The sequence below is a fragment of the Oncorhynchus clarkii genome, chromosome 18 (genome assembly GCF_045791955.1).
Source record: "Oncorhynchus clarkii lewisi isolate Uvic-CL-2024 chromosome 18, UVic_Ocla_1.0, whole genome shotgun sequence".
In the NCBI taxonomy this organism is placed as follows: Eukaryota; Metazoa; Chordata; class Actinopteri; order Salmoniformes; family Salmonidae; genus Oncorhynchus; species Oncorhynchus clarkii.
The window spans coordinates 47,627,633-47,640,180 of record NC_092164.1 but is presented as its reverse complement, the minus strand read 5'-3'; the positions used below and the strand labels follow the sequence as shown (position 1 = coordinate 47,640,180).

At 40.4% G+C, this 12,548-nt stretch overlaps 1 protein-coding gene across 1 annotated transcript; it reads left to right on the top strand.

Annotated features, from left to right (window-relative positions):
- Positions 1–1,075: 1,075 nt before the first annotated feature.
- LOC139372682 (protein lin-28 homolog A-like) lies at positions 1,076–11,020 on the top strand. Its single transcript, XM_071112467.1, has 4 exons — positions 1,076–1,112; positions 1,223–1,398; positions 6,856–7,034; positions 10,798–11,020. Exons 1-4 carry the CDS (start codon positions 1,076–1,078, stop codon positions 11,018–11,020), a joined length of 615 nt encoding a protein of 204 aa, XP_070968568.1.
- Positions 11,021–12,548: the final 1,528 nt, after the last annotated feature.

The window sequence follows — 12,548 nt, the reverse complement described above, 5'->3', positions numbered from 1 at the left end:
GAAGAGACAAAAAGAGGGCGGGTTGGGTTTCCTTGTATTGTCTTTCAGATTTGGGGATTCTTTTGAGAAATGATTCCCAGCAGTTTTACACCACCGGTTGTCAGGGCGAAAGTATCTCCAACACTCTTTGTTTGTTTCCATTGCTGTTCTGTTCCTCTTCTGCGCCTTTGTTAAACTGTATTCGGGAAAGTGTTATTGTGTAGATTGAAGGAGGGTTGAAGGTGGACAGGGCAGGGGGGACTGGTGAGAGGAGGACACGGTAACCCTGGATTAAAATATACCCGGGAAAGGGATGGTCTCTTTTTCCGAACAGCAGTTTACAGGTAGATCGGTCATTAGTGTTTAGATTAGGAACGTTTTCCAAAAGCAACCGCACACGTTTGCCTGAGAATGTTGTTGTAATGATTTATTCTTCGATTTGGGACCTACAATCTCTTTTCATGGAAGAATGGTTTTCACTGCTTGCGTTGACATTTTGGGATAAATTATGACTATAGGTGATGCATTTTGCTTTATACTTTTCATTGGTAACTGAATCTTCAAGTTTAATATTTTCTATATTTTTTTCTTCAAATATTCAAATATATTGTGTTGGGAAGAAAATGCAAAGTTTTATTAGGCTACATTATCAGAGTCAATCTCTTACGTGCTTGGGAATTATTTAGGCATGTATCGTGTAAATCAACACGTTAGAAGCTATACTATTGTAATGGTAGATACATTTAAAACGTGTATATTTATTCAAATGATTCATTTTGACGATATTATTTCGATTAGCTTATATTTAATACGCATATTATTATTTATAAGAATGCATCATTATTATCGTATTGTTATATATAATTAGGCTAGTATGATTAGACCTATTATTATTATCACCATTAGCGTATTGTTTCCATTTCAAAACAACTTGAAAAAGAGTCCGTTTAATATACTAGTTTAAAAAAAGTGTATTCCTATGGATAATATATCGACATTGTTTCGAATAGCAACATTGTTTACACCCATGTGTTCCTAGCTTGCTGTGCTGCTCTCGAGCTCTTTACCATTACGCAACCCATTAAATGCCTTCTTCATGTCGAACCAAAGAACTGACGCTGAAAAAAATCCGAGTAAGAGCCTCCCCAACTCGTTTTCCTGCCACAATTGTTGACAAGACATGCCATATTTCAAACATCTATATTTTCTAAACTGACTGAGTGACATTATTTTATCTCGAAAGGGGGCTGTGCAAAGACGGAAGAGGAGGAAGCCAGGGGCTCAGAGGAGGATCTGGGTTCGTCTCGTGGCAGCGGCGTGTGTAAATGGTTTAACGTCCGGATGGGTTTCGGGTTCCTGTCGATGACCAACCGAGATGGGACACCGCTCGAGGAGACTGTCGATGTATTCGTTCATCAGGTGAGGTCTGCTGTGGGACTAGGACTCGAAGAGTGTGGTGTTGATGTTCGTCAAGGCCTGTCTCGAGCTCCAAACAGGTCCGAATGGTTCTATTGGCGCGTTTTTGTGCGAGTGCATGTCTTATTTATCAACAATGTAAATATCCCACTTTTGTGTTTTCGTTAAGGTAGGTCATTATTATTTACCTGCCTTGATTTAGCGTTTTTAGGCATTTTAATTTATCGATCATGCAATTATATAGGCCTATCAATCATTGTTTATAGTGCTTGAAAACCACTTTGCTGCACTCATTCAAAACGAATTTATAGTTTGTATGTTTTCATAGCTTATATGTTGGGCAAGAGGCAATAGGATTTTTAAAATCTCTTTTAAACATTTGACAACATTGTCTTGAAATTGTCAGCTGATTCACGTTTTAGAAATTAAAATATGTAGGCCTATTTCTCAGCAGTGCATGTGGTTTATAATGTTATTCTTACAGGTTGAACAACTCTTATTAGGCCTACATGAGTTTATTACTCAGTTAAAACTTATTATGTAGCAAATATTACCAAATCGAAACAAGCATGATAAATAAAGTCAAGTAGCTTTAAAACTAAAAACAAGATGTAGTTTATTTTATGTTCAGATGATATGCCATCAATGCTATAACTGGAATCAGAGGCCCATCATCTTTGTAGTTTGCATGAGAAAGTTAATGTTGTTGTCAAGAAGTGACATGTAAAAGAACCTCTCTAAAGTAAGATATAAGCCAGCCAAGAACAAAAGTGTTTGGTTAATTGATCAGTTGTTACATCTGATTAGGCTTCTGATTAGGTGTTGCAAGCAGGGTAATGGTAGCCTTTAGGGAAATTGATTATCATATTGCCCTAAAACTAGCTAATGAATAAAACATTTACAGACAAAAATATAACATTTTCATAATAATAGATTGTTTGTATTTGGTGTTTTAATAAACCTACCAGAAAATAAAATGAATTGAATGTGAATATTGGTTTTGAAATACAAAAGGATGGGTTCAATATAAAAAATATATTGGCACATTTTTACCTCACAATCTTTTAGAGTTTTACAAAGGCAGATAATGAATGACAATAAATGTTGGGGAATAAGTGTTATGTAAAATGTCGGAATTAGGAGTAATGTAAAACCAAGTTAGTAAAACCGGAGGGGAAATCTAGTTTGTTTCAAATGGAATGGAATGCGAAGCATCCTGAAAGACAGCCTAATGACTCCAGGATTGTTTTGTCAAATTAACCTGGAGATTATCAACATGCCCGAGAATCAATCAATCAATCAAATGTATTTATAAAGCCCTTTTTACATCAGCTAATGTCACAAAGTGCTATACAGAAACCCAGACTAAAACCCCAAACAGCATACAATGCAGATGTAGAAGCATGGTAGCTAGGAAAAAACTCCCTAGGAAGAAACCTAGAGAGGAACCAGGCACTGAGGGGTGGCCAGTCCTCTTCTGGCTGTGCTGGGTAGAGATTATAACAGTACATGGCCAAGATGTTCAAACGTTCATAGATGACCAGCAGGGTCAAATAATAATAATCACAGTGGTTGTAGAGGGTGCAACAGGTCAGCACCTCAGGAGTAAATGTCAGTTGGCTTTTCATAGCCGATCATTCAGAGGTAGAGACAGCAGGTGCGGTAGAGAGAGAGAGTTATGAGTACCATAATGTCCGAGGCTGTCTTCTCCACCATCCTTCCTGAGTTAAGGTAGAGGTCTGAGGGACTTCAAAGTAGAGTTTGGTCATAACATTTAAAATATGCTAAACAGGGGAGAATGATTTACAATAGGGATTTGGTCCGAAAGTGCTAATATTAGCAATTGGACTTAAAAAAGAGTAGACAGAGAGACAGGGGTTAGTCTAAGCAGAGATAACAAGGCTCATTCCTCTCGGTCCCCATCGAACCCTGCTTCCTGTTATAAAGTCCTTCAAACATCAGGGGAGTTGGCATCTCATGTGGCAGCCCACCCACCCCAGACTAGCCATACCCTGACTCCCACCCAGACCCTCTGCCTGTAGCCCCAACCCATCCACCCTCCCCAGCCATCCACCACCAGCCCTCCACACTCTGTAAACCTGGATGCTAAAGACCAAAGTCCTCTCCTCAAATTTCTCTGCTCCATGTTCCTGCAAACTGCTTAATCAAAGGAAGAAAAATGAGTGATTCACCCATAAAAAGGTTATCAAACACCCACATTACCAGTCCCCTAATCCACCTCTGCTCTCATACAGGCCTGTAGGGACTGCTGGACAATGGCTGCTATTGTCAACTTAACAGAGAGGAAATCCTGCTGGCTGTGATCTTGTACTGTGAACTTGTACTATCTGTGAATGAAGAGTGGGTGGTGGGGAGGTTGTGTGTGTGTGTGTGTGTGTGTGCGTGTGTGTGTGTGTGGCGGGGGGGGGGGGGGGGGGTTATGAGTGTGTGTGTGTGTGTGTGTGGATAATATTGTATATTTGTGTGTGAGAGAGAATGAGATTCACAGAAACGGAGAGAGAAAGAGAGAGCTTGAGAGCTGTGTTCATTCACAAGAAAGCAGTCAAGGGAGGGAGAGTTGGGGTGGGGGTGATTGAAGGAGGAGAGGTCAGGGGGGTCAGGGGATAGTTCCGGCCCGTTCACCTCCTGAAGGGGAAGGAATGCTGAAGGTTGTCAGGCCATCATGACTTGGATTCCTTTCCCACCATTATCACTTCAAACCCCCCAGAAGAGACCTCACAGTCTGGGTTAAGACTGATGCTATGCAAGGGCCATAAACTGACCCTCCACATCACAGCCCTCTCACCATCATCATAAAATTCTGCTCCACAACATTTTAAGATAAAAAAAAAAATGTATGAGCTTAGTATAATCTGGTAAACCAGCCCAGTATCATAGAATAGACGTCACATAGAAAATGTAAATTCGGGACACTCAAATTAGGATAATATGTTACTTTTGGTATGGTTACAGACGGCAGAAGGCAAAAACAGAGCATTACGCATGATTCTTTATGTAAATCTGAGACAATCCAATTAGTATGATATGTTATGTATTCATTTGTGGATGTCCAGCATACCATTCGTATGCTATGTTATGAATTTGCAAAACATACAATACCTTACGAATTTTTAAAATGTATGATACGTCATGAATTCCAATTTTTTGTGGCTAACGCTAACATTTGCAAGCTGGCTAACATTAGCTATGTTAGGGTTTAAGGTTATACACCCCAACGTATAGCAACCCAAAGGTTGCGTGTTTGAAATTTCATCACGGACAACTTTAGTATTTTAGCTAATTAGCAACTTTTCAACTACTTACTACTTTTTAGCTACTTTGCAACTACTTGCCTGTTAGCTAGCCCTTCCCCTAACCCTAACCCTAACCTTAACTCTTTTAGTTAATTCTTCCCCTAACCTTAACCCTTTAACCTAACTCCTAACCTTATCCTCTAATCCAGCTAACGTTAGCCAGCTAGCTAATGTTAGCCACAACAAATTGGACCTTTTAGCATATCATACATTTAGCTAATTCTTAAAATATTGTACTTTTGGAAAATCATAATATATTGTACATTTTGCAAATTCGTAACATATCATACGAATTGTAATTCGTAACATGTCATACAAAATGGCTGATGGACATCCACAAATTAATATATACCAGATGAAATTTAACATATCATACTAAAGAGAGTCGGATATACAGTGCCTTTGGAAAGTAAGACTCCTTGACTTTTTTTCACATTTTTTACAGCCATTCTAAAATGGATGAAATTGTGTTTTTCCCTCATCAATCTACACACAATACCCCATAATGACAAAGCAAAAACAGGTTTCAGAAATGTTTTTGTAATTTATAAAAATAAAAAAAACGGAAATATTACATTTACATAAGTATTCGGACCCTTTCCTCAGTACTTTGTTGACGCACCTTTGGCAGAGATTACAGCCTTGAGTCTTCTTGGCTATGATGCTACAAGCTTGGCACACCTGTATTTGGGGAGTTTCTCCCATTCTTCTCTGCAGATCCTCTCAAGCTCTGTCAGGTTGGATGGGGAGCAACGCTACACAGCTATTTTCAGGTCTCTCCAGAGATGTTCGGGTTCAAGTCCGGGCTCAAGTCCGGGCTCTGGCTGGGCCACTCAAAGACATTCAGAGACTTGTCGTGAAGCCACTCCTGCGTTGTCTTGGCTGTGTGCTTAGGGTCGTTGTCCTGTTGGAAGGGGAACCTTCGCCCCAGTCTGAGGTCCTGAGCGCTCTGGAGCAGGTTTTCATCAAGGATCTCTCTGTACTTTGCTTCGTTCATCTTTGTCTCAAACCTGACTAGTCTCCCAGTCCCCGCCGCTGAAAAACATGTACGTAAAGAATAATACAAACCAGGTTGGGGAAACAGATCAGGGTTACTTTCTGTGTCTCTGGAAGGTCTTGAACAAGGCATGATTCTTCACCTTGAGCTCAATGGTATGAAATTAGTGTCATACCTACCGCTGTTCAGGCAGCTTGACAAAGCACATGAGGACGATAGAACTAGGTGGCCACGAAATCCAAGCTTCTTTTTCCAGAGGCCCTGGACTAAGGTTGACAATGGCAAGGAAATGTCTTTCTCAAGGTGGACACATACATTCTTGAAACCATTATTTATGTGCCTTTTGGGCAGCTATCCCAAGAATGCACACCTTTCCCCTCCTCCCTTCTTCTCCCAACATCCTTAGCAGTGGTCAGTTTGGGACTTGACCAGATGAAGTCCTTTTGGAGAGTCTATTGGCTGTTCTGTGTGGTGGTGGAGGGGGAGGTTGGAGCTTGGAATGCTGTGACTAGCTTGGGGGAGGGGGTAACGTTGTCCACGCAGACACACACACAGAAACACACACACATTCTGAAGTGGGAAGGGTGTAGTGAGCAAGCAGTTATTGTTGTTTTAATAGGGCTGTCAATGGGATTGGAATCTGGATTGGCTGAGGGGGTTGGCCCCTGAGAAAGCGCGAGAGTGCCTGGATGTTTCCATTGATGTATTAAAACCTATGCAGAACGTTAATGTATGCATGTAGGATCCCAATTAAGGAACAGCTCTTAGCTGTAAGCACACCAGAAGACAACATGTGAAGGGGACCAGCTATATGCACAAACAATGGCAGAGTCAAATTAATTTAAACTCTATTTGTCTCTGCTTCCTGACCAGGCTGGGAATTGGGCTGGGGAACAAATGCACCCTTGTAGACACAGGAAGGGCATCATATCTGGTCTTAGAACTGTTTTCCACAGTTCTTCACAGGCTTAGAACCACTTTAATATCTTCTCAATAGTTCCCTGGCCAAATAACCTTTCTCCAACTCTGATTACTCATTCCCCATTCCCTCACAGGGTAACGCTTCCGTTCTACCCTCACCTAGAACAGTTCTCATGCTGTTCTTAACTATTCCGCAGACCACACTCATGCTCCCTCTCCCCTACACAGAGCAAGCTGCACATGGAGGGCTTCCGTAGCCTGAAGGAGGGCGAGGCGGTGGAGTTTACCTTCAAGAAGTCGTCTAAAGGCCTAGAGTCTGTCACGGTGACGGGGCCAGGGGGAGCACAGTGTGTGGGCTGTGAGAAGACACCTAAGGGGCAACAGAAACGACGGTCCAAGGGGGACAGGTGAGACAGTTCAATCAATATCTTTAAATGGCACATAGCCGAACCATGCATCACTTAACATCCCCACTTACTCAAAATAATTCCATGATATGTAAACACTGTAACACTCTGCTTATAGTGTTAACTATGAAGATCGCTGCAATATTAACAACAAGTTTATCTGTGGCATGGTTGTTAACAAATCATTTGAGGGTGTTGAAAATATCTGGTGTCATCATCATGAAAGTTGCCAAGTTTACCGTTTTAGCCACAGTGGTCTGACATCAAACAGATTTATTTATCCTCTTTGGTGGAAATTCAGGACCTAGTTACGCCAGCATAAACGCAACTTTATTCCCTTTTTATGCATTTTTCTCTCTACGCATATTCTGACCTTAAATTTAAGCATGGGCGAAACACCAACGCCAGCGAGGTACGCGTTTGGGGTGGAGATAAAATAAATGTGGCGGAGGTGTGTCTACAGATTCTGACGAATAATTCCACCACCTTTACATGTGAGGAAACCATGAGTAAGGTCAAGCATACCTGCCTGTTCCAAGAAGAAAGAGCATCCATATTTTTTGCAATATAAATAACAGCGTTCTCCATACACTGTAATTTAGCCTGCAGGGATTCAATAAAAAGGCAAAGAGTCACGCAAAATGTAACCTTTGTCCTCTCTAGAACGGTTTAATCATACAGCATGCCCCGACATCCTCCTATAGCTCCTCCTACCAGCTTCCTCTGGCCTATACTTAATTACCAATTTAGTGTTCGTTCCCTTCCCTACATTTGTATTGTTCCTTTACATCGTTGGATTTAGCCTACCTTTAGCCTACCACATGATTGTGGTTGTGGCTAAGTATCAAGGACAAATGCAAATTGTAGTAAAAATAAATTGGGACATGTAGGCTTATTAAAAGCTCCTAAAGTCGATGTCCGGGTCCCCGTGAAAATTGAATTAGCATAATAAATAAATCCCTATAGAAATCCATTAGTTTAAACTAGAGATATCTGTTTTTTTTTTCATTGGATGCATCTCAATCCACCACTTCCGCCTATGTCGCGCTTCCGCATCTGCAGGGAAAGGTGACAGAGCTAGAGTGGTGTTTGTCAGTCCATGAGACATCCCGAAAACCGTTCTTCTCACAAAATCGTCTGTAGCGTCCGAACGATTTGGCCTACAAACTATTATGACACCTCTATGGAAAGATGAGACTCTCATGAACATGATGGCGTCTTGGGACTCGTCTGAAGTCGGTACAGTCGATTTTCCAACTTCTGTCTTTAGCTTCCGAACTGTTTGGGCTACACACTAATATGACTCCTCTGTGGAAAGGTGAGACTCGAACATGAACACATACATGTCGATTGTTTTGCTCTAGAACGCCACAGGCCTCACACGACTGGTCTGAAGGTCCCCAGGTACCAGTTGAAAAAATTAATGGAAGTATATATGGAGACTGTTTAAGTGCCAAAAATATGGGGTTAAATACATGTATAAAAAAATGGTCCTGATCTTTCATCTATCAGATATAGGACAGACACTTCAGAACAAACTTCCTTTCTATTTTTTTGTGGGACTGTCTGTTGTTCCATGTAGGAAATCTGTTATTCAATGAGTGTATGGGTTAATAGCAGGACAAAAATATGTTTTCATCAAAGGGGTCTTAAAATTCAATATCAACTAGCAAAAGGATCCTTGGTATGACTCATTCATTGGCCACATTCATTGGCTTAGACAGGGCTTAGACTCTTATGGGTTAACTGTTAAATCATTAAGGAGCTCAAACATAAAGAAGCAATAAAACTGATCTTCTTTAGTCTAGTTGAGTATCTGGAGCATCAGCATTTGTGGGTTCGATTAGAGGCTCAAAATGGCTAGAAACAAATAACTTTCTTCTGAAACTCGTCAGTCTATTCTTGTTCTATTCTTGTGCAGATTTGCCAAGAAAAAGCAATATCTCAGACTGGCCAATAAAAATAAAAGATTAAGATGGGCAAAAGAACACAGACACTGGACAGAGGAACTCTGCCTAGAAGGCCAGCATCCCAGAGTCGCCTCTTCACCGTTTACGTTGAGACTGGTGTTTTGCGGGTACTATTTATTGAAGCTGCCAGTTGAGGACTTGTGAGGCGTCTGTTTCTCAAACAAGACACTCTAACGTACTTGTCCTCTTGCTCAGTTGTGCACCGGGGCCTCCCACTCCTCTTTCTATTTTGGTTAGAGACAGTTTGCGCTGTTCTGTGAAGTGCACAGCGTTGAATCAGATCTTGAGTTTCTTGGCAATTTCTCGCATGGAATAGCCTTCATTTCTCAGAACAAGAATAGACTGACGAATTTCAGAAGAAAGTTATTTATTTCTAGCAGTTTTATTGCTTCTTTAATCAGAACAACAGTTTCAACTGTGCTAACATAATTGCAAAAATGTTTTCTAATGATCAATTAGCCTTTTAAAATGATAAACTTGGATTAGCTAACACTACGTGCCATTGGAAAATAGGAGTGATGGCTGCTGTTAATGGGCCTCTGTACGCCTATGTAGATATTCCATATAAATCAGCCGTTTCAAGCTACAATAGTCATTTACAACATTAACAATGTCTACACTGTATTTCTGATCAATTTTATGTTATTGTAATGGACAAAAAAATTGCTTTTCTTCCAAAAACAAGGACATTTCTAAGTGACCCAATATATATATAAAAACAAGGACACAAAACTTATATATATATTTTTTTTGTCCATTACAATAACATAAAATGTATATATATATATATATATATATATATATATATATACGACTCTTTATTTATTTTTATAGCTTGCAGTTCATTCACTGTTAGTCAGCACCTCCACACAAAATACTTTTCTCTGGGTGTGCTCCAGATATGCTTTTTATTAGCCTATTGAGTCTTATGACCTCAAACACCACATAGATGTGACTTTATTTAACACTGTCTCTGTCTTTTTCGCCGACTCACAAACATAACAGTGGAATGCAGAAGTAAAAAGGGAAAAGGATCCTATCCATTTAAACTCACTGACTTCCAAACATGAAAGTGGGAATAGGGGATGCAGAAAAGGGAAAAGGATCCATTTAATTGATACCAGATGTAGGTACCCTGAGAGAGGTCATAGGTCATGGCAGCCATGGCAACAGTGGGGTGTGTTGTGTAAATTAGGTGGGGGAAAGGCAGATCCAGAGAGAAAAGGCTAGGGGTCAGGGGTTAGAGGTCAGGGTGCAGTATTGAAACAAAGAGCCCCCTCTGCTCTCCTCTCCCACCCTGGTGCCCACACTGATCAATAATCAACGGCATCCTAGAAGAGGAGAGGGTGTGTGTATGTGTATGTGTATGGTAGGGGGTTGGGATGCAAAGGGCAGAGGACAGAAGAAGGAGGGAAGTGGTAGTAAGCTTGGGGAGGCTCTGATGCTCCATCTGCGTTGGAGTTAATGCAATCACAAAATTCCCCATTGTTACTATACTCACATCTACTGATTTGAGATTGTGTGAAATGTATGTGTTGAGGCATTGGTTTTAATGCACTATACACCTCCTAAAATGATCATACACAAGTATGCAGCAAATAAACTGTGCATACATAAGAGGCAGTCATACTAATAATTTCTCAAGATTTACTTAATCTTATCATAGATGAGATCTGAGGAAATTCAAGAATCTGAAACTATATGTGGGAGAACACTGCACTCTGGTGGAAGAAGGTGTTAACTGTCTGAAACCATTATATTAGTGCGAGTCCCCTTCTCCCATTGTGTTCTAGATGCTACAACTGTGGAGGACCTGACCATCATGCCAAAGAATGCCAGCTACCTCCTCAGCCCAAGAAGTGCCATTGCTGCCAGAGCATCAGCCACATGGTGGCCAACTGTCCAATCAAAGCACAGCAGTCCTCCCCTGGCTCTCAGGGAATAGCATCATCATTGAGGGATGAGAAAGAGGAGCAGAGCCACGCCCCCTTACTCCCCAGGGAGAGCTCTGATTGATCCATTCAAGGATTCAGCCAATCACAAGGTTTCATTGTAATGCTGCTGTTGGAACTACATCAGGCTGTCTTTATTTATCGAACGAACAGCAAGAAAATTGTACTTTTATTGATGCGATAGTTGAGATTGAGAGTTAGCTCTGTGTTTTAATGCACAGAGAGACACATCTATCCACCTTCTTTGCAACTCAAATACTTTTAGTAATTCCTTTTTTTTGTCAATGAAGGTATTCATTCTGCATTAGATAAAGAAGTGTCTTAGCTTCACACTGAAACAATCAACACTCACTGTGTTTACAAACTGCAATAAGCCTTCTATTGTCAGTTTTTACCACTGTTCCTATGTGCACTGATCATTTTATTTTCCCTGCTGCAGCTAAATCAGAGCTAGCCTACGTTGATTTTACTGGAGATGATCGTGAGTGTTTTCCCTAAAACCTTTTGTTAGAAAAAGGTAAAGAAAATACAATCATCCAAGTGAATGTACAGAAATAGATTGTTTCTTGGTCAAAAATGAGTGTGTCTTTCTGCTTATTGAAATCTTCGTTGGGTATTATAAGTCATTGTGCATTTCTTCGGCCAAGTGAATGTTTTAACCCTTTCTGCTGTATGAATGTTGGTACACCATGGATGCCGAGAGGACTGTGTACAATACAGCTTGTCATAAGTGCCATAGCCTGGCCATTTGTCTCATGGGTGATTGGATGTTGCCTCCTCCCATGCATTTCACAAAGCTTTAACTCAAGGATAATTGCTTGACCAGCGTTGATTGTATGACAGACTGTGTCTTTCTGTCTGTCCCATAGCTTTTACTTTGGATGTAGACATGGCTTTCTAACATATTCTACATATTAGGGGTGTTCTCATACCCTGCCCAATACATTACCTGTTTATCATTGTCTCGTTGTACTTGGAAACTATTTAGAAAAAAATGTGCTTTCTTGGATGGAGCTGAGTGTTTTTTCTTCAAGGACATATTTTCATGATTGAGTGCAATGATAAAGGGACTCAAGTGTTGAATAAGATGGTTCTAAGTGTAGTCTTCATTCCTCTTTTACAGAGGTGACTGGAATACTTTACACCACTTAAATGGATATAGTTATCTTTTTTATATTTATTATTTATTCATTGTCTTAATTCTCTAAACCTATAATTGATCCAGTGTTACAATTTCTAGCTAATTTCTGTTTAAACTGAAACTGGCTTTGGTTGTGGGCTCTTTAGAGCTTCATGGTCATATTTAGGGGCTTCGTTGACTTTGTAATATGTTGTGCGTAAACCATTGCAGCAATACTCTTCACTAATCATGTATGGAGTATGAGTATGGGCATTTCTTAAAGATACTTAATAACTCATTGATCCTTATGATTGTAGCTAGGGTTTGGTTTCTCTGAAATCCTCATGTTGAACTCAGGGAAACCCATTTAAAGAGGAGCTACTTTGGAAGGAGGGGTAAAGTGTATTATGTGTGTACCTATAGCCTATAGGCTGGGTTGCCGGAAAACCCATGCAGAACATTGATTGCCAAA

Coding starts and splice junctions, on each gene's coding strand:
- LOC139372682 (XM_071112467.1), top strand. CDS start 1,076: ATGTCGAACCAAAGAACTGACGCTGAAAAAAATCCGA. Junction 1,113..1,222: donor TGACGCTGAAAAAAATCCGA/GTAAGAGCCTCC, acceptor TTATCTCGAAAG/GGGGCTGTGCAAAGACGGAA. Junction 1,399..6,855: donor TCGATGTATTCGTTCATCAG/GTGAGGTCTGCT, acceptor TCCCCTACACAG/AGCAAGCTGCACATGGAGGG.